The sequence below is a fragment of the Papio anubis genome, chromosome 2, assembly GCF_008728515.1.
Source record: "Papio anubis isolate 15944 chromosome 2, Panubis1.0, whole genome shotgun sequence".
NCBI lineage: Eukaryota > Metazoa > Chordata > Mammalia > Primates > Cercopithecidae > Papio > Papio anubis.
The window spans coordinates 167750947-167774348 of NC_044977.1; the positions used below are offsets into that span (position 1 = coordinate 167750947).

Sequence of the window (23402 nt, forward strand, 5' to 3'; positions counted from 1 at the left end):
TGAGACACTGAGAAAGGTGAAGTAAGTGGACTGAGAGCCACAGCTCCCAAGAGCAATGCTTGGATAGGAACCCAGATCTTTACCTTCGAAGGTAAGCTACAAATTCAAAACCTAATAACCACAGACTATTTTCAGTAGTAACTGAAACTAATTCAGCAAACACTGAGTGTCTATTATGTATTGACCACCTAACAAATAGTGAATTTTGGAAATATATCAGACCTAGATAGACTCTGATAATCTCAACAACTCTTCACTCTCCATTTACTTCAGAGGCAGTTAGAAAAAAAGAAACAGGCCTTTCTTCCCTTCTCAACCATCAGGGGCCTGTATAGACTATAGACCCTTCCATTTACTTTCCTTCTTTATATCATCTGGGAATGTATTAAACCTGCATTCTGGGCCTATAGCTTTCATGCATTAGGTCACAAATAGAAAGCAATGGAAAGTCCAGGGTTGCTACCTGTAATGGCAGTCCTACCCAGCCCTTCTCTGTCTGATGCTAAGGCTCACTGAAATCAAGGCCAGACAGAATTGAGGACCAGTCCAAAATTATTCTCTACTCCATCATTTATTCTAAGCTGCCAGTGATCTTTATAATTGGTAGCTAATTTCTTAATAGCATATGCAGTTTCTTGATAAACAAAACAGTGGCAAGGAAAACAGCAAATATGGACAGATGTAGGATTTTTAATATTATATTTACAGACAATCCAAATGTTCAGAATAACTCTCATCATGCAAATTCTGATTTGGCTTTTAAGTAAAGTATATTTTCTAAGTACTAGTATTTTAAAGGAATTGCCTAAATATTATGTAACAAAAACAAACAAAACAAAATCTCATACGAGAGTTTCCTTGTTGTCTTATTGTAAATTATTCCAGATCTACATTTCTTTGGCAAAATATTCAAATATGGCAATAGTGAATTAATTAATCCATCCTTCCTTCCTTCCTCCCTCCCTCCACCCTCCCTTCCTTCCTCCCTCCCTCCCCCACTTCCTTCCTTTCTACCATTCTTCCTTCCTCTCTCCCTCTCTTTTCCTTCTCTCTCTTCCTCTCTGCCTTTTTCTTTCCTTGCTTCTTTCTCACTCTCCCTGTCTCCTACCTTCCTTCCATTTACATACTACAATTAACACGACAAACCCATGCTTATTTTTCAGGAGCACTTATATCTGAAGAATCTGCAGTAATATAGCTAATTATGTAATACTGATTCCAGAGCTGAATCCCGAAAATAATGATTTCATTCTACTTTCACTGTCTGTTTATTTTACCCACAGAATTAATTGTAATGGTAAAATATGTTTCTCCCTTTATATTCCTGACTGGTATAATCAAATAATTTCTTAAAGCACATCACTTTTCATTTTAAATGTAGCTTTAAAAAACAGGTTAACAACTGCCTACATTTAACTGTAGATTTTATGTGCTATAATATTATATGTCATCCATTACCAGTTTTATAGGCTTAGCAGAATAAAATAATCATTGATCTTTTTTCATATGAATACTATTAAGAAAAATGGTATACACTTCAACCGATTAAAATATTACTTAAGATGCTTTATTAAAATTTATTTTAAAGCAGTTTTTCTCATTAAGACTTGACAAATCTAGAGAACACCTCATTTAATCTCCTTTATGAGGATGTTTTGCATGCAAAGAACAACCTGAGGGAGAGTGAGATTCCAGAAAGGCTTGGGCTAGGGCTAATATGGTTTGGCAGTGTCCCCCCTGCAAATCTCATCTTGAATTGTCATCCCAATAATCCGCACATGTCAAGGGAGAGACCCAGTGGGAGTTGATTGGAACATGAGGGGCGGATTCCCCCATACTGTTCTTGTGATAGTGAGTTCTCATGAAATCTGATGATTGTATAAGCACCTCACATTTCCCCTGCTTGCTCTTCTCTCTCCTGCTGCCATGTGAAGAAGATCTTTGCTTCCCCTTCACCTTCCGCCATGATTGTGGGTTTCCTGAGGCTTCCCCCAGCGATGTGGAACTGAGAGTCAATTAAACCTCTTGTCTTTATATGTTACCCAGTCTCAGGTATTTCTTTATAGCAGTGTAAAAACTGATGAATACGGGTCGTATAGAGTGGTAGGACATGTAAACAGTTCTTACAGAACTGCTGTGCAAATTGCTTCTTGCACAAATCAAGATGGGAAGAAAGATGGGAGAATCACAATCTTCTCTGTAGTTTTAGTTTTTATAAATATTGATAACAACTGGAAAAAGGAACAATTGCCAACTAAAATCTCTGTATGATTCTATAAGAATCTCTTATGATTACTTGCTTAAAATATCCCATAATAGGAATTCAACAAATTTGAAGAGTGTTAATTGGAATAGAATTGGAAAGCCTCTGCTAAGAAACAAGAAAACAGCCGTCATCATTGCCACCCTCACAACTACCCAAGACAAGTACAGTATTACTAAGGCTAGGTATGTTCCAACAAATAAGATATGGAGTGATATTTCATTTAGTCCACATATAACCCGAGGGGCACTTAGTAGTATTTTCCCTGCTTTGGAATCTTTCTAGCCATAGTAGCATTATCTCCATTTTACATGTGAGAAAACTGAGGCACAGGGAGACCAAGTAACCTTCCCAACATTATATATCTAGTAAGTGGTAAATCTACAATACAAACCTAGGACTCTGTGATTCCAAAACCCATGGTCTTAAGCACTACCATCATGATACTCAATATGTAGTCTGTGGACAGGCATCGTCAGCTTTACATGTGGCTTTTTTAGAAGTACATAATCTGATTTAATTGCATACTGACATTCAGAAGCACTGTTCTATATTATAACAATAATATGAATAATAATAGCATATATGACATTATATAATTATTTATAACTTTAAAGTATGTGCATATATGCTACTTAACTATGGGCAATACAAGGCTGGAAAGCAAATAAGGATGACGTTTTAGAAGAAATAGTGTCCACATTGATGTTTCTGAGATAACATGGACACCGTGTACTCTTGGAGGATTAAGAGGGAGTCATCATAGATTCATGTCCCCAGGAACTATTTAGCGGGATGACATCATGGAAATTTGCTAAATTTTGCCCAGGAAAGGTTGTCCAGCCACATTAAGAATCTTACCAAGAGTGACACTAAGAATATAATGAAGAAAGCCATTTTATAAGAGTTTTAATTTATACAAGAAGAAATCCTGGCAAAGCAACTCTTTAGACGCAGAAGATATTTAAAGCTTCAGTCTCTTTCATTGAAAGTTTTAAATAGCTCAAAGCACCAAATTTAATTAATTTATATTGAATGCAAAACTGGATATAATTATTTTACCATAAATGCAAGTCAGCTAGAAAAACAAAAGGATAGGCTAGAATTTAATTTTTTTCCAATTCTTCGACTTTGTCCAAATAAGAGCCAGTTCACTAAAGAGAATCAATCTGGCAAATTGGTAGTACTGAATTTACTACTTAAATTATTTAAAATGTGTTGGTTTCTTTTGCCTGTCTCTTTACAAATTATAAGCTTTAGTCTTCATTTATTCCACAACATTCCATACACATTTATGATTTGCCAGTGTCAGTTCAATATCATGGCTGCAGACCACCTAAAACATGCAAGGAAGAAAGACAACAGCTTCTATTGAAGCAGATCAATAACTAGAAACGGAAACAAATAGTGAATATAGAAAAAAAAATTGCAAACACTAAAGATGGCAGGAAGATCCAAAGATGTGAAAGGAAGGCAGGTATCCTGGAATCCCAGTATTTCAAAAACTGAAGATATGGAAAGGTGACCAGAGTAAAAGCACAATATGAGGAATTACATATGTAATAAAACATTTCCATGAAACTACAGAATTGCATATTAAATATAAACACAGTTCATCTATTTGTCAACTTTAAATCTCCAGAATAATTTCAGGAGCCAAAACTCAATTTGGAATATTTCTCTTTGCTCCTGTAGTGAGTACCTTTTTCTTCAAATTTCTCTTTTAGTTTACTTGGCTCTAATAAAAGTAAAGCTAATTTCCTCTCTCCCTGCCAATTACTGTAAAGACCATCTAAACCAGTTAAATATAGGCAACATGATACAAAGATGAGAAAGCAATATCTACATCCATTTATTTTTTATTAGCCAAGAATTTCTTTAAATTTATTTTAAAGAAAGACATTTTAAACATTTATTTATTTTTTAAAACAAACTTTTAAAAAGTCCTCTGAAGAGCTCATAGGCATCAGCAAACGATATGCAGTTTAAAATAACATATATAATGTATCATGTTTTCAAAGGAATTCTGAGAGTAACGTGAGCTCTCCAGTTCTACATGATCACCTCTCACAGATTCTCAACACTTCCTAATGAAGTTAGAAATCAATGAGTTTAACACAGGCATTGAGATTTTCCTCATGATTTAGGACTAAGAGTTTCTGAGACCAGTGTATTTGACCTTAAACAGAGTGGAAGTTATTAAGCAACACCTAAACGAAGAGTTAACTGATTGGAAGTTTTTTGCTGTTGTTGATATGGATTCTTTTCCTTTTCAAGGCGTATGTTAGCTTTTATTTTTGCCACAAATATGATTTTCAGGACCTTGCAATTATCTTAACAACTTGAAGTCTTAAAAAAAGAAAAAAGGGCCAGGGGCGGTGGCTCACGCCTGTAATCCCAGCACTTTGGGAAGCCGAGGCGGGTGGATCACGAGGTCAGGAGATCGAGACTATGCCTTGGCTAACAGGTGAAACCCGTCTCTACTAAAAATACAAGAAAAATTGGCAGGCGTAGTGGGCATGCATGAATCCAACTATTCGGGAGGCTAGAACTAAGGAGAATAGGCGTGAACCTGGAGGCGGAGCTTACAGTGGGATTTAGATCGGCCCTACCTCCAGCCTAGGCAAACAAAGCAAAGACTCAAATCTAAAAAGTGAAAAAAGCTCTCACAGGCCTAAGAGCATATAAAATATTATCTCATTTATGTTCTGACTCAGGTTAATTATTTTCATTCAGCTAAAATTGAACATATTCATCAGATCTATCATATAGTATGTCTGTCATCACTAAGAATTCCTCTTCTCTTCTAGAAAAAAGTGGTTCTATTTTTGGCTGCTAGACCTAACAATCTGAATTTTTTTCTTTCTCACTGCTTTGCAGTAGTAGCGGTGGTAGGAGAATGGTTTCTCGAAGTCATTGTGAAAACTATTAGAATAATGCCATTTATATAGCAAGTTAAATGTATAGACAAGTCTGTTCTGCCAATTTAAAATTTAAATTGAACTTCTTAATCTCATTCAGGAGTTCTGTGACAGAAATAGTGGGATTAATGACCCTTGCTTCTAAAAGTAAAATCTTCCTAATACTCAGAGCCCAGTGCTTATCTAAAAACTATAGCAATTTCTCGAAAAATAGACCTTTCTATAAAAAATTAAGCATTAAATTGACATTTTAAATTTTGCAAGCTAGATCAACTTCTTTTAAGAAAGTGTAAATAAAATTGACCGCTTCTGAGAAATAATTAAAGGGCAGTGCTAGAAGGGTAATGTTAACTTGTTCAAGACTCTAAAATACCATCCCTACTCTGAAACTTGATGCAAGATAGAACATCATCTCAATCAGATTCCATTACAATTCATACTAATATAAGCAGCAATTAATAAAAACCAGAAATTTTACTAATCTCTTCTACCTTCACTGAATGTGTAAGTGTTTAAAGTAAATTATAATGTCTTTAATAAGTAAATTTAAATTGAATTTTAGGAGTATGTTGCCAAGCTTCATAAACACATTTTCCGATAGACTTTTCAGTCACTTCTAGATAGTAGAAAGTTACAAGAATCAATGCATCGACCTTTCTACCTGGATGTTACATCGTTCTACTATAAGGCTTTTGAACAAGCCAAAGTATAACTGTAACATAAAGACCACAGACCTGGGGCATGTTAGATATACCTCGCGTGTCATGTCAGATAATACAAACAAGTATCTGAAGCTGTCACATTTAAGTATTTATATTGGATGGATCCCAAACTAATGATATATTATAGGTGGCAAATATTGCAATAAAGTATTAATATTTTGCTAAAGGTATTTGCTGCTTATAAAATTTGAAAAGCTTTCTAAAATACAAAAGCTATACAGATGATATACTAAACAACAATGTACTGATCAACTAAGTATTAACATGTCTTCATTTTTGTTCAGATATTTCTTTTTTTAAAATAACAAAACTTGAACATTACAGAGATCTGGAAGTTTCTTTTGTTTTCCTTACCAATTCCATTGTCACTCACTCCTCAGAACCACCTGCAAATAAGGACTTGTGTGGTCTCCCAGTCTATGTTGTCATGTATTGTAAATTAATTTCAGTCTCCCTCTCTCTCTCCTGCTTTCTCTTTCTCATTGGCATGTGATTTAAAAATACACACACATACACTTATATTCTATAATTCTATTACATTTTGCAACTGGTGTTTCTTGACCCAGCAGCATTGAGCTTTTGTGATATTTCCATGTGAAAACAATTCTTTCATTCCAATTGTCTCTTAAGGTATATTTTATAATTGGATCTTAATATGTGTATATATAGTATATATATATATGTCTATATATGTATAAATGAAGTATATCAATTTCCCACTAATATTTATATTGTTCTTTTTTTGCTACTAAAAACAAAAATGAACATTTTTGAACCAAGTCTCCTTATACACATATGTAAGAGTTTTTCTACATACCTGCACTCAGTATTTTAAACCATGAACCACAGTAAGAAGCTTGCATACATGCATGCATAAACATAGGTATACATACACACAGGTATATATATATAACATATGTATGTTTTTTCTCTCCAAAATTATAAAAGTTTCACTATGATTTTAGGTAAGTAAAATTAAAAACAAACTTGAAGCTCAAAATAATTATTTATCTGCCTCATTCCAAACAAGGCTCTTAAAACCAGATTCTGTCAATAGTTCCTCATAGGTAGCATAACTAATTAAGGTGATTCTAAAAATCAAATATGTATTTAATGAATTTTTTTTACCTAAAAAACACAAGTAGAATTATCTGGAAAAAGGGGCATTTTCTTTATAGAGCTCCAAAAGCTCCATCTATCTGAGTACATAAATTCTATATATGTTAGAAAGTGGCAGGAAACACTGGTTATCTCTTTTATATCACAGGTTTTAGGAAGGCAAAAACTGTTGCTTTGCGACATAGCATGTGGTGAAAGTCACAGAAACATTAACATGGTACATATGCACAGATGTTCTAAAGAGCATAAAGATGTTTTGATAAAACTGATTATTTTTCTATGTGATTTCTTTGAAGAAACTGCTTTAAAATGCCCCAATCTGTTGTACAACTGGACTGTCATTTTTCTTACCTTCCATTAAAAAAATAACTTGAATATAGAAATTAAAAAATAAAGTTTCTTATCCCTATATATAGTCACTTAAAATACCTAGTTTTTATTTTAGTCCCTTAAAATTATTTGACAGGTCCTTGAAATAAATTTCATTTTAGAATGTTCAGGGAAAGAAGTTCAAGAATTAACCACTAATTTTATCATTTTAATATTGGCCCAAACTCTAGATAAAATGTGGAATAAGAGGTTATGCTTCAAAGAAAGGCAAAATGCAAATTTTCTTACTTTTACTCTACTACTGTCTTGATTTATGAGCTTCAGAGAGAACCATCTGACATTGGCACACCTCTTCAGGATAAGAGAAATTACACAGAGCTAAAGGAATTTGAGTAACAATGTACTTGTGGCTCTCAACCATATGTTACATGAATTACTTAAATAACTGCTTCAAACTCCCCTTCCTTTTCTACAGGTAGATGGAACCATGAAATCCTAAACCTATAACAGAGCAGTGCTTCTCAACAATCTTTGCTGAAGGACCAGCACTACCCCCATCAGTCACAGACCAATACTTTTATAAAATAAAATAAAAATGAGTTATCAGGAAAAAATAAAATGAAATAGACTTACAAAATATAGCCATAATTCTTGATTGGTTTTCACAGATGTAAAACTGCTCTGTTAAGTTGCTATAAACACCTCTAAATGCTCACTCTCAATTTCCATACTTATCACCCATAAACAGTTCTCAGATCAGTATGGGTCTGTGTACCACACTTGGAGAAGTACTGAGTCATGAAACAAATATACTTCCTGGCAAAAAGTTCTCATTCCTTTGACTAAGAGTAATTGTTCTTTACATTTGTGTTGGCGGGAGGGAGATGTGGAAGAGGCAACTTTACTCAAGTGATAGTCTGAGAAAGTTATTCTTTCATCTGTACTTAGCTGTGAAAATGAATTTTCCCACTAATTTTGGCCATGGGGTAGAACACAGTGACTCTCAACACTTAAAGGGCAAAGAAATCACCTTGGGGAAGTGCAAAAAAAAAAAAAAAAAAAAAAAAAATGCTTATTAAGGTTTCAACAGCAGAGACTCTGGTTCAATAGGCTTCCTCAATGCCTGCAATTTCTGTGTTTCTCCTAACCTTCAACACCTTTACTCACTCCTAGAAAGTCAATATGATTATTCTAGTTTCACAGATGAGAAAATGCAGACTCCACATTTTTGCCTTAGGCTGTAGATAAAGTATTAAACATAGAACTCAAATCTTCTAGATTCAAAGTTTAGTGTTGTTGCTTTTTCTTATGTATGTCCTATAGTACAAAAGAATATTGAGTTTTAAAAAGCCTAAATTGTTACTGAGATAGCAATGTATGTTTAAATTTATTACCATTTAAAGTTATTTATTCCCCTGACAACAATTGCCATATACAACATAAATATGTGTGTCGGTGACATTAGACAGCATCTTTACTGTCCACTGATGTCCTAGACACTCTTTTTTATGTCATTCAATCACAGCCAGACTCTTGTTCAGGAAATACTTTGCTTTCTCAGTGAAGTCCCTTGAGGTATACCAAATTATTAGTTAATTAGCTATTAAAGTATACCAAGGCTCATATAACTGATTTAAAAAATTACAACCATTTGCAGACAAGAGGTAATCTAGCTATGTTGAAAACAAATTGTGCTGGACTTGGATCAAGGAATCTGAAATCTAGCCATGAGTCAGTTATTTACCATTTGTATGATTTGGGGAAAATAATTTTCTCTGTCAGTTCAGTTTCCTTATCTATATCTTTTAGATAATAACCTGTAATATGCAAGTCTCTTATGAAATTAGATTTTAAAAATAACGGGTACAAAAATGTTTTCCCTGCAGTCTTTGTCAGTTGATGATCAATACATTTTTTTTTTCCTGTTAAAAAAGGCAGTATGTCATGTGTTTACTTCTTTGGTTCATAAGAGTTACAGGGTAGGGGTGGCTAAACTAGCTCCAAATCGAGAACTTTCTTACAACTGTATGTAGATGACCCACGAGGTAGTCTCTCACCCCACATGTAGGCTTATCTACTTTCACTGGATGTAGTCAGGTAGGAAGCTAGATTACCAGTTGTCAGGAATATTGCAGAAGAGATTCTAGCAAGTGTGGGTAGGCAGATCAGATGGCTGTAAATATCCTTTTCCTGTTAGGGTTGTCATCATAATACCATAGACCGAGTGGTTTCAACAACACACATTTATTGTCTCACAGCTCTGGAGGCTGGAAATCCAAGATCAAGGTGTCAGCAGGGTTGGTTTCTTCTGAAGATTGTTAGGGAAGGATCTGTTCCATGTCTCTCTCCTTGGTTGTAGATGGCATTCTCCCTGAATCTCTTCACTTTATTTTCCTTCAATACAAGTTTTGCGTGCAAATTTTCCCTTTTTATAAGGACACCCGTCAGAATAAATTAGGGCCTATTGTAATGACCTAATCTGAACTAATTACATCTTCAATGACCCTATTTCCAATTAAGATAACATTCTAATTCACTAGGACTAATGACTTCAACTTATGAAAATTTGAGGGACACAATTCAACCTATAATACTATTATTCAATGTTTAGCATCTCCACGAGCAGTAGAAGTCAGGAGTCCCAGTTTTCTCTTAGTTTTACCACTTGCTAGCCATGAAACTGGACATCACTCAATAAGTCTAGGCTTACCTGTAAAATAAGCATGTTGAAGAAACAAATTAACTCTAAAATGTTCTTTCATTTTAACATGTCTATGTCCAAGTGTGGAGTAGAGGTCTCCAATAGAGCTACTGGATCACAAAATGAGCTGTAAGCTTCCATATTTTCTTATTCTGGTCCTTTTATTTACCCAAAATCCCAGTTAGTAAGGAAGTCACAGTAGGAAATAGGTCAAATATATTACTTGCAAAGCCTCATCTCATTGTAATTAGGCTGACTACATAAAGAATATCTATATATAAATATATAGATATGTGTGTGTATGTGTGTAATGTGTATTATGCCTCGATCTTTAATGAGAAGAACAACTAATATATGCATAAATCAAATATCTTCGGAAGGATGGATACAAAAGCCATTTACCACATTGCTTGCCACTTAAGAGAGAACTAAGTTACAGGGGAAGAGCAGTCAGGAAATTCTTTCGTTCTCTTTAGATTTTTGAATCACAGGAAAATGTGCTACCTATTCAAAGAGTAAACAAGGATTAAATAAGAAAAACATTCATGCATTATGCATTTGTTTAACCTTTGGTTTCTAAGTCTGAATAGTGTATATTGAAGTCATTTTGTGCTTCGAGGTCACTGTAATAAGTACGTCTGACTTTGACAAACTTTCCATTTTGCAGAAAGCTACAGGACTCAGCAAACATGCTTAGATATCTGCTTCAGTGTGAAACATATAATGAAAGAAGACTTCATAACCAGATGTTTCTTAAGAAGCTTCTGTTATACAAAAATGACACAGTTAATGAACAGGAGAGCAACCTGCTACATCTGTCTTCAAAGGACAAGGAAGTTAGCAATCAATACTGTATTTACGATGGCATTTTTCACCTGAAAAGTTTCCACTTACCTACCACTTGTGTCTAAGAAAGACAGGCTTTTTCTTACTCAAAATTTCACCCTTGCTGCTCACCTATTTTAGTGACAGCAGCAGTTGTATAAACTTAGTAAGAACAGTTATTAATGTGTAAACCAAATTTAATTAATATATCGTTGAACAAAACAAATGGCAGTATGCCTTACCATTATTTTTATCACTGGCTGAAAGATAGAAGGCATTTCCATAACTGGAGCAGGTAATAAAATACGCGCCAGAGAAGAGAGCACTATTCAAGAATCATTTTTTAAAGGAAAGAAGACGAAGTTTGCCAGTTCCATTTTAAAGATGAAGGAAACAAAGATCCTGAAGGGTATATGTCCAAAGATAATAGAAACATGAAATTGAAATTTTCTGTCTTGGGTTCTGTATTTTTATCCGTAATATTATAAGTGTATATTTAAGCTAAAGTTCTAGAATAATCTCTATATGTTAAGCACACTTAATGCTGTCTTAGAGTCCTAAAATGCCTCACCAATACTTTGTCACTATGACAGCCCTTATGGACTCACACAAAACAGTTGATGAATACTATAAAGAATTGATTTTTAAGTGCATTCTTTGGGCAACCACTGGGATTTTTACATCACTGTCCTTTTATTAGCCACAGTAAACAAATACATAAGCCAACTTAAAATTACAGATGCAAATTAAGGAGATGACTCGAGTCTATGCTTGCTTTTCTTTCCTAATAAGTGATTAAATTAATAATTTCTGTTAGATGTCAGTTATCTAACACATAAAACAATGAGTGCTTAGAATTTTTCTTTCGTATTGGCACACTTCCATCAATTACACTACTTATGGTACAAATGTTATGGCTATTTCTCTTCTATCAATTATCTATTATGTGTTTTTCCTGTCTTTTTATTTATCTATATCTATTACCTATCTACCTATATATGTGTCTATTCCACTCTATTCATTCATTCAAAAAATTTGTGTTGAGTCTTTGCTATGTTTCATGTTCTATACTACGGTTACCTTAATAAAAAATATACATATGGTATTTATCTCAGATTCCAAAGCAAACCTTAACATTTACCATAGAGCTTTCCTTGGCCACCTGCAAGTTACCTTTCCTTCCTTTGATCTCAGGTAGCATTTACTTTTAAAGAGCTTTAAGCATTTAATTATAGTTCTTTATAGAATGATTTAACCACTACACCTCATTTTCAACAAATGAAGCAAACTCTAGAGAGTACCTGCCTGTGTAGAGTACACTGTTTAGTTTAATCTATTAACATCTAGATGTTTTTCTGGTAGCTGATAGAAGAGAATGTTTAAAGGAGTACTAATCAACTATGTCAACTTCATAGGTAAAATAACCATTCTTCCTCCTTCTGCTTTTCCTCCTCCCTCTTCTTTTTTCTCCTCCTCCTCACTGTCCTGCTTCTTCTCCTTTAATCTTTCTCAGTGTTGTTATTGTTGCCATCGTAATTCTAGTGTCTAGTGTCTACTATAGTCAGACACATTATCAGTGCTTAATAAATGCCCAGTAAGTGAATCAGTAAAAAATTACCTCTTCTCCCTCCTCATACTCTTCATTATATTTGTTAATGTTATGTTTTTAACAGGTGCTTTTAAATGCAGTTATTTTAAGTAGTCACATTTTTCAATATACAGAATTATTGAGTAGGACTCAAAAGTTTGTAAAAGGAAGAAATCATTGAATGAATTAATAAATGAAATACTTTTTTTTTTTTTTTTTTGAGACGGAGTCTGACTGTTGTTGCCCAGGCTGGAGTGCAATGGCGCGATCTCGGCTCACTGCAACCTCAGCCTCCCAGGCTCAAGTGATCCTCCTGTCTTAGCCTCCCGAGTAGCTGGGATTACAAGTATGGGCCACCAAGCCCGGCTACTTTTTGTATTTTTAGTAGAAATGGGGTCTCACCATGTTGGCCAGTCTGGTCTCAAACTTCTGACCTCGTGATCCGCCCACCTTGGCCTCCCAAAGTGCTGGGATTACAGGCGTGAGCCACCGTGCCCGGCCATGAAATACGTATTTATGTATTTTCCTCAGCAACGTTTTTGAGATCATGACACACACAAAAACTTTTAAAATTTCATAGAAAAATGTTGGCCTTTAATCAGTTGAAATGCAAGTGATATCTGGCATGTAGTAAGCATTCAATAAATGGCTGCTGTAACCAGAGTCCTGAACAATGTCATACAAGGAAGGCTCATGGCATTTCTGGAAGCTAAAATACAACCACAGAAGGATCATTCTTGAGATCCAGCTGTACCTATAGATAATTCAAATTTCCCCCATCCGTCCTCTTCCCAACACCCCACCACACAAACACCAGAAGGTAAGTTCCATAATTGTAGGAACTTAGTTTGTTAGTTTCACTACTGAATCCTTAGGGCCTAGCACATAGTAGGTATTCAATAAATATCTGTTGAATAAATTTTTTAAAACCCCACTGTTTGGGAGTGTAAAAATTGTTCAATGTATTTCATCTTTCTCCTGCCTTCCCCTCCCTCCGCCTACATATGTTCAAAATCTCAGGCCCCTCCTCAGAACTTTTGACTCAGAATCTGCACTTTTAACATGATTACCTGTGATTTCATAGGAGAAGCACTGCTATAAATCATATAAATTTCACTTTTCTGTCCTCCAATGGATAAAACTCCTCAACTTGTTGATCAAAACCCGACCTCACAGTATACTCAAGTTTCTAGCAGTTGGTCCTTTGTAGAACTAGGAAGAGCCAGAGTGGAGTCAGCTGCTAGGACTTGATCTCTCTCTCTCTCTCTCTCTCTCTCTCTCTCTCTCTCTCTCTCTGTCTTTGTCTCTTTATCTCCCTCTCTCCCCACTCTTCTCTTTGTTCTTTCCCCTTGCTTTCGTGATAAAATCATGTTATACAGAGGAGCAGCACAGTGTCAAATTTTCTATGCTAATTTACATTTTTTAATGTTAAAGAACCATCAGCCAAAGCTAGCTAAAGCAAAATAGTTATCCTCTTTTATTGCTCTTTTATTCTGCCTCTTTACTTTCTATGTGACCTCCTCACTCTTCCTTATGCATCTCCTAGAAGGCAGAATAACTAAATATTTACTGAGTATCTGGCATCTGCAGGCACAGAAAGTCAGTTTTCCTCATTTAATCTTTATACCAACTAGATACACAGCCATAGGAATGGGGGCATGGAATCATGCTCAGTCAGTCCTCATGAACACATTCTCCAAACGTAGTACTTTTTCAACGACATTCTAAAAGTTTATTATTGTCACAACTATGAGTTAGAATATGAAGAAAATATGTTAGAAAAATAAAGAATAAAAGGGAAATGGTGAGACCCCAAGAGAAAACTGTCATAAAATGTAGCCATTTTTTCATGATTACCTTCCATTCTGAACAACATCCCAAAGTCTGGCCCAAGCCATTCTCCTTCAATCTCTAGCATTTTAAAAGCCAGCTATATCTCTGATAACAAACCTAAGCATCTGGATTTTTAAATTATTTCTTTATTTTATTGTACAGGACACTGGGGCTCTGATAGATTTAGCCTTTGTCCACAGTAACAGAGACATTCAGCTTTTCTGATTCTACGTAGTGCTTTCCATTCTATCAGTAGCATCTCAGCACCAGGGCCACCCCTGCTTTACATCCCAAAGACTGGAAGCCTGAGGCTTATATGGCCACAGGTATCTTAGATGTGTATTAGATGCCACTAAAGAGAAGTATTTCACAGAATTTGGATGGAAATAACTGGGATTACTGAGTGTCCTGTATCTGCAACTCCATGACTCCATGAAAGTGAACAGAAAAAAACGAGAGTCAGCAAGTCTTCTCTGACCTGTTTGTCGAATACTCCCAAAGGTTTTGTATGCACCTAAATCCTTATATTAAATTATTTCCTGTTCAAATGCCTAGAATAGTTTCTATTTTTTTCACCCAGCCCTCACTAAGACAACCATATAGCCATTCACTCCTATACTCAAGCTAACATTGTATGCTGTACATCTTTCCGTATAAACATATTTCATTAACAAAAATTTCCTTATTTGTCAACTTCACCTTTACAAACTGAATTGTTTTCATGGCAGAGGTCATAACATAATCTGTTATCACTGTTTCTGGCACATAATGATGCCAGACAATTAGCTCAATAATTGCTGAATAACTAGCAGTTGTCTGAATGAACTAAGCTCAAGTCCCTTTCTAATATTTCTTTCCTAAACATCATCTATCTACTCCCGTGACTGTTTCAAGAAATATAAATTCAGAACGGGATCACTGGGATCAGAATATTTTTAAGCACTGAAACTCTAATGTCTTAAGAGATTAAAGGGCAGGGTGGGAAATACGTGAGGAATTCCAGGAAAGCTTTCTTTTGTGTGAAAGCTGTTAGAACATCAAGGGATACATTTCTAGGGAATAGCTTCTGTTGTGATTCGTTAAAAGTTGTCTTTGAGGAGACTAAGGGATCCTGATAGTCTCATTGAATGTCTTCTTTTATACCCATAACTCAGTTCTGATTCTACATCTGTTTCCTTTCCCTCCTAACTGTGCTTAGTTTTATAGACATTTCATTATTCTTGCTGATTCACACCCAAACCTCATGGTTTATGCTCTTGTGGAAGATAATAATCAGAGATATCCACTTATATTTTTATACATTTTATAAGCATACATTTAAAAAGTTTTCCTTTATGTTTCTGCCAACTCTATCCCAAATAGAGAGATGACTGCATATTCATATCCTCAGGGGAAGAATATAGTCTCTGATCACCAGGCAGACAGTCTCTGATCATCATGGACTTTGCTTTATAAAGGTCATATGGGTAAAAGTTGTTGGGTGGCAGAGTTCATCACTTATCGTCAAAGAAGGGATAGCTGTGTTGTGGATCTAGGTAGGAAGGACTGCTGACAGACTTGCAAAGTTTGTGCGTCTAAGCATGGCACAGAACAAGCTGAGAGGCAGGTGCCTAAAGGGCCATGCTAGCCAGGTGCTGACCATCTGATGAATGCCTATGTGGATAAATAACTTGATAATCAGAGGAAGTCTCCCACCAAAGCCTTATAACCTGTTAGATAATTATAGAGTCCAAAACCTTAGCACATCCTGAAACAAAATTAGAGTGGATTTCCCTCCAGCCTGATGAAATGGGCTCTCTTGAATGAGAAATAAAGTCAATTGATGGCCGTACAAATTATGTTTTATACATACCGAATTTTTGGATTGTGATTCACATCTGCTACAAAATCAAGAACTCAGACTGTTACTGAAGGAGATGTTCTATGCCCTAATTCTCAGTCAAAAGCTACCTTATTATGGGCTTTCCAACAATTCACTTCAGTTGGAAGCAAAGAATGACTTCATCCTTATCTGGCTATATCTTGACCAGCACTGGAAGGGAATAACCAAGGAAAAAGCAATAGTTGGAGCAACAGAGGGCCTCTTGGTTTAAGTAGAATAAACATCCACACAAGTTAAAATCCGTGATAGAGGAAAAAGAATCGAGTCAAACTTTTGCCATCAGTTAGCCAAGGAACTGTCAATTCAGAATCAGAAGGGTTTACAAGCTACTTACGAGCATGCTGCTTATCACTCAGATAGTGCTTGTTATACACCAAGCCCCATTCTAAATGATTTAGCCCATACAACCCTTACCACAGACCGATGAGGCATATTATATTATTAGTCCCATTATATGGATGAAGACATGATGGCCCATGGGAGTCTTGGGACCCATTCAAGGTCATATCTATGGTAAGAGGCAGTTCTGAAATTTGAACTTAGTCAGTGTAGCTATAGAGTTCAGCTTGACCACCACACAATGCTGCCTTTGCCCACGAAAAAAACCTACAAATTTCTGAATGGTATAACCTCCCAATAAAGAGGCTATCAGGTCCACACCTTTTATTTTAAAGATGAGGGAATAGCAGCAAAGAAGGTGCAGAGATTTGCTCAGGGTCATGTAGCTCAACACATCACTCATCTTTGTTTTATATATTAAATGATATATATGTTTATCATTTGATATATATGATATAAATGTTTATATAATAAATGATATTCATTGTCAATCAAATTAATCACTTTGTTATTAATATTTCCCAAGAGGCAAATCAAAAGTTTTAAATCCAGCCTTTTATGGCCTTCCAGGAATTTTACCTAAAATGCTCTTAAGCTGACATGGGATGGGATGCCAAGTGGTCTCAGAGGCCAGAAAAAGCACCTTGATGGTTAATCCCCTGGGTGTCTGGGACACAAGGCTGTGCCAGGAAACCACTTAACAGAAGAGCAGGCAAGAAATCAGGGAAAGGGAACCCAGAGGACTTCAGTGTAGTCATTTAGGAATAAGGGAATTTGATGCGGAGCAGGTTTCCTCTACTCTAATGAAACACCTAGAATTAGAAACCTGTATTTTGTAAAGGTGATCTTTATGTTGCCTTATTTATGAAATATCAATTTCAAAACAAGGTTTGGAAAATTCCTTTCCCTACAAAAAGCAAAGGGGTCATTTTGATTCTCCCTTGCCTTTTAGCAAGGACTAGCATATAACTGTACTGACTCATTGACATGTCCAAAGTCCATGTGACAAAGTACTGTTAAAGAAAATAAGACCCACTGCTGTCTCCTAAAGAATTATTTAATTGTGAGCCAAATATATATATTTTTAAATCCATCATGGGGACAAGATATTGCAACGAGAAAGCTGTATTATTTAGATCACTGGACATTTAGTGACCTCTCATCTTAATCCTTCCTGCTCTGGTTGCACTGACATGTCCTGTCATTGACAAGCTCAGACTTGCCTTATAACAACCACTGTTGTTATCTGAAGGCTGAATAGATAATATTCAAAAAAAAAAAAGTCACTTACTTACTTGTTTCTAACCTTTTCAACCCTTATTTCAATTTTCATCCTAAGAATACTCTGATTGCAGAAAAAGAAACACATGATGATGAAAATGATGCATCTGCCAACTTACAAAAAGATATCTTAAAAGTGAAAATAGAGGTAAGAAAGTAATTGAACCTGTGCTGAGAGGCTATTGACAAAGCCCAAAGAAACAAAGAAATATGAGAGTTAACTTGGGCCACAATAACACACACTAAAACTCTTGCTACCAGAACCCTGAGTTGTTTTAAGTTAATGGCGGGAAGAAAGTGCTGTATACCTGAAAGATAATCACTGCTGTCATTGTCAAGGTCCTATTTATTAAGTTAGAGAAACGTAACAGATTTGGAAATTAAAGCAGATAGAAGAAACACATTTTTAATTTTTAAAATATGTACTGAAATTCTAATGTTCTCTCTAATAAATACATTGTTTCAATTTGGATGTATGCCTACAAAGCTATAGATTTGTTGCACTTGCCCAGAAGACACTAGAGGGGAGACATCAAGTCATGATCAACCCAATCGGATCGAATCTCTTTTCATTTTCCTTGAAGGAGCCTGGTTCTGGGGATTTTTCCTAACCAGGCAAACAACTAACTTCATTATGGCTTCTAGACAAACCATGCAATGAACAATATAGCAAAATGGAGGCAGTGACCAAATCAACCCTGGCCTTTAAGGTTTTCCAATACCTTCCACTCAGGCAAAGACAAATTCGGCAGGTACTTACCGCATTGAAATTGGGGAACAGGTTGACTGCAGCTGCAGTGTCAAGAGGAAAAGGAAGAAATGGTTTAATATCCAGCGATGGTTGCAGAGGAGGGGCTGGTGGACGGACAAGGGCCGGGAGAGCAGGACTCTGGCATGTACCACCTGTGAAGACCAGAGCAAAGGGAGCAATCAGGGACACCACCATGGAAAAAAACACCAAAGTTGCTTTTGAGACAAAAAGGCCAGCTTTGTGGGTCACTGGAAAAAACAAGACATGGACTCTATTGACCTCAACTGGGAACTGGCCAATGAGCAAATTTGCCATTAGGCAGAGCGAGCTAGTTGAACTGCTCCGTTTTCCTTTGATTATAACTATCTGGTTATGTAAGTAACATCAACATTTCAAATGCCCCAACCTGTCTTTATTTTCCTGCCTAGAGCTCCAGATTGGGTCAGTCACAAATTTGCAACCAAGATCTCTGAATTCAAAGGGAAGACCCCTTCATCATGTGCCCATCCCTCTTTGAAAACTAAAGCACTCACAATATGCATTAAGTCTGAGTGATTATTTTACAGAACTGCTCTTTGCTACCACATCCAAAACTCTGGCAGCAGCATGACATGAACCTGGCACATACAAGAAATTTAACCTCAAACTCAGGCAGCTGTACCTTACTGCTCTAGCAACTGGAGGATTAAAAACCAGCAAAACCAGTGCTACGATGTCTGAACTGTTCAGGACCCCTACAGCTCTGATTATTCAACAACTCCCTGCCTTCCTCCCAGTCAGGAGTAGGTGGAATTTAGATGGCCACTGCTGAGCAGGCAGTGGGAATATTATGCCAACAAAGACATCCCCTTTGCATGCCAGTAAGTAGCCAGCCTTTTGCAAGAGAGCACATACCTTTGCCCCCTGTTATAGGACTCCACCACACTCAGGAGCTGGAAGGATGGAAACCCATCTTTAGTGTTCAGTCTCCCATATTTTGGTAACATTCCAAAACATCAATTTGCTGTTAATTAAAGGCTGTTTGAATCCTAGGAAACTGTTAAAATATGCCAGCATTCTTCTAATCTGAGAGGCAAGCAACAGACTGTAAAAACCTGCTGGTGAGAATCCAACAAGCATTAGGAAAACAAAATGCAATGGGCTATTTTTCTGTCTAACAGTAAAGAATTCTAGGAGACATGCTTGTGCCACTTGCCTGCCATCTCATTTTTAAAAACAAGGTAGAGTCAGTCTCCTCGTATAAATTGCCTTTACAAATTTCACAACAAACTCTCTGGCCAACTGCACACAGAACATCATCTTGCCCTCAATCAGTTACCTGAGCACAAAATTAACATTCTGAAAATGATTCCCCAATGATAAATCCAACCCTATGGGGCCACAGAGGATCTGCTAACAAGCTAGATGACTTAGTACCTATAACAGAAGCCATCAGCACCGGATTTAATTAACCATACACAAGAACCATCAGCTCTCCTGCTCCCAGGTATAAAATCAGCTGGAGCCAAATTAAGAAAAACCGTATTTCCCTCCACTGTCTTACCTTCTTTCTTGAAATAATAATAGCATGGCCAACAATAGCAAAGTCAATAACTGAAGTCTATAATCAGTAAACTAATTTGCAAAGTAGCACAAGGCACTAAATAAAGGGCAGATGTCAAAACAAATAGAGATAACAACGAAATATAACAAGTCTACATTCACCAGAGCACACTATAAACTTAGTTTATTGTCCACTTGGTAGTGTATTGAGTGTGAGTGTGTAACCATTTTTAGAGAGGGCATCCGTAAAACTTTGGTGATAGACCTGTCATGAGTTTAGTGTTGTTACAAGTTTCTCTTTTAATAAAAAGTTTAAAACCCAAAATAACTTTTTAGATGGTGCATCTTTAAAAAACTCAGAAGTAAGGTCGGGTGTGGTGGCTCATGCCTGTAATCCCAGCACTTTGGGAGGTCAAGGCGGATGGATCACTTGAGGTCAGGAGTTTGAGACTAGCCTGGCTAACATGGAGAAACTCCATCTTTACTAAAAATACAAAAATTAGCCAAACGTGGGGTGCACACCTGTAATCCCAGCTACTTGGGAGGCTGAGGCAGAAGAATCACTTGAACCCAGGAGGCAGAGGTTGCAGTGAGCTGAGATTGCACCACTGTACTTCAGCCTGGGCGACAGAGCAAGATTCTGTTTCAAAAACAAAAACTCAGAAGTAAAGTAAGCTTTGGTTGAAATCAGTGATGTGGTGAAATTTAAGAAGTAATTTTAAATTACTTTTATTTTTGTTGTTGTTCTTTTTGAGACAGGATCTCACTCTATTGCCCAGGCTGGAGTGCTGTGGCACCATTATGGCTCACTGCAGCCTCAACCTCCTGGGCTTAGCTGATCCTCTCATCTCAGCCTCCCGAGTATCTGGCACTACAGGCGCATGCCACCATGCCCACCTAGTTTTTGTATTTTTAGTAGTAGAGATGGGTTTTTGCCATGTTGGCCAGGCTGGTCTCAAACTCCTGAGCTCAAGCAGTCCACCCACCACGGCCTCCCAAAGTGCTGGGATTACAGGTGTGAGCCGCCATGCCCAGCCCTAAATTACTTTCATTTGTGTCACACATCATTCTTTGCAAAGGATATTCATTTACATTCACTTGGTTTGATTCTAAGATTTCAGAAATTAGGTAAGGGTTAACAACATAACATCATGTAGAGAAAAAAAAAACATGTTGATAAACTCTTCAGTTGTTTATCTTGCTTCCGCAGAAAATTCCATGCTTATAATAACAAGGATGCAATTTAGCAAGAAAATATTCTACAATTGTTTCATTTTAAGCCCTCCTCTGGTTTAGGGTATCCAAAGAAGTGAAGGAATAGCTCAAGCTGATTTTTTATCTAGCACAATGAGAGACATAAATAATAAAAATATGTCCGTTCAATTATCAGGTAAATTTAATTTCCCATTCTCTCTTTTAGGATATCTATTTCATTTATACTTGTATAAACAGTTCAAGGTCCTCTCTTAGTGGTGCAACTAGAGTTTCCTTCCTAGGGGATTAAAAAAAAACCATCAAAGAAGAGTCATAAAAACCTTAGAAAGTTCAAAAAAATATTTAAGCTCATCTCTTCTCACCTGTTAGAAAGGAGCAATGTATAAGATTGTAGGAAAGCAGAGGACATGTGGCTACATATTTTTAGACTATTTGCTATGCAAATACAGGTGTAGGGGTTGCTGTGGGTCTGATTCCCAGAGCCCCTTTCAGCACCAAGGCACTCCTCTCAGTTGCTTGGAGTGCTGGTGGCTGATGTCCCTAGCCCAAGAGCCTCTTTACAAATTGCCCTGGGCCAAAGGGAGCTGCCTCACCTAAGGTGACCCTCCTAAGTGGAGGATTTGATAGCCTCAAGCAATCACTGATTCATGCAGGAGTCTACTGGCTTTGCCCACTTGTCTCAAAGCAGGAAAACTCTGAAGCTCTATTTTACCTCCAAAGTTGCTAATGGCATCTAGGGTAGGCTGAGGCCTCTGCTGTGACTACATCACAGTCCAGCTCCTTCCTCTTCCCAATCCTGTATCCCTCACTTCTCACAAATGATGTCTCCATGAGCACTCCCCAGTAAAGTCTCAGAGCTCACTTTAGGAATAACTTGATCTGTGACACCAGGATACAGCAATACAGGTGTTTAAGTAAAATATAAAATTGCTTTATTCTAAAATAGATGCTTGCCTCCAAACCTATAGCACTGATATTGAGGCACAAAATTGAAGCTACCTCTTCAAAATTATCTGTGACTAACATTTCTGCTTTTGAAATCTGGATTAGTCCTAAAATATTTTACTTGTACCAATCTGTACTTGCTCAGCAACAAGAATACTGTTTGCAAATAGTGCAAAATCAAAACTGGCACATATAATATGTTTCATCTGTAAAGCAAACTAAAATACTCTCTTTGAGAAAATAGCTATTTCATTTCCCCATATTTAAATAGAAATGATTGCATTTAAGATATGAATACACATTTATTATTTTACTTATCATAAAATTACCTTGATAACTATAAACATGAAAATATATAATAAATTCATAGACATTTCTATAGGTGAGGAAGTTTTGTCGTTAATGTTTACCAATAATGTCACTTTATTCATTGGAATGTCACACTTCTGGAAATATTAATATTCTTAATTTGAGGCAGGTCTTTTAAAGCCTCAATGGATTAGGGTCAGAAAAATATACAAACTCTGTCTATATCTAGTACCACATATTTCATAGCCTATGCTATTTTATTACACAGTTTTAACAAATTAGTCTGATTTCAGAGAAGATACTATCTCTCTATACCAAAATTTGTTATATGACATTAAAGTCAACAAATGACAAAAACGTTTATTAGTACAAGAATAGTAATTAGTACTGAATAAGGTATTGAATAATTAAGGTAAATTAAGTGATCATTAATGTTCACAAAATTCTTCTCCCTCCTCTTTTGATGTTTTCGTTAGTATATGTTTAGAATTTAAGTTGCAAATAGTGAACTACAGAATAAACATAATAAATATTGCTTTGGTCAGTTTATAAGAGCTGCATATTCACAAAAGTACTAACTTGTGAATTTGAAAAAAAAAACAAAAAACAGAGTAACTAATTCCTAAGTATTTGTTAATAGAGACTGAGAAAGTAAGATACATTCATTTCAGAAGTTTGCATTTTTGAAAAGCAAATTAATATGTAAATTTAGACATGTTTGTTTTGATAACTCATACAGATAAACAGGAACTCTAAACCAGTGGTTGTCAGTTGAAACTTATTGTCTTAGATAATATATATAAAGTGCCCTAACACAGTTCCTGACCAATTGGTGC

At 36.2% G+C, this 23402-nt stretch overlaps 1 protein-coding gene and 1 long non-coding RNA gene across 7 annotated transcripts in view; one reads left to right on the forward strand and one right to left on the reverse strand.

The window, feature by feature from the left end:
* Positions 1-23402, reverse strand: part of ZNF385D (zinc finger protein 385D) — a 963288-nt gene that overhangs the window by 235136 nt on the left and 704750 nt on the right. For all 6 annotated transcript variants that reach the window (XM_017955941.3, XM_017955943.3, XM_021933870.2 and 3 more), the window contains one exon: positions 18565-18707. In XM_017955941.3, coding sequence (XP_017811430.1) covers positions 18565-18707 — 143 coding nt within the window. The remainder of the gene's footprint in view (positions 1-18564; positions 18708-23402) is intronic.
* LOC116273663 lies at positions 14-1254 on the forward strand. Its single transcript, XR_004181984.1, has 2 exons — positions 14-91; positions 1164-1254. It is a non-coding gene; the product is annotated as an uncharacterized LOC116273663 (long non-coding RNA).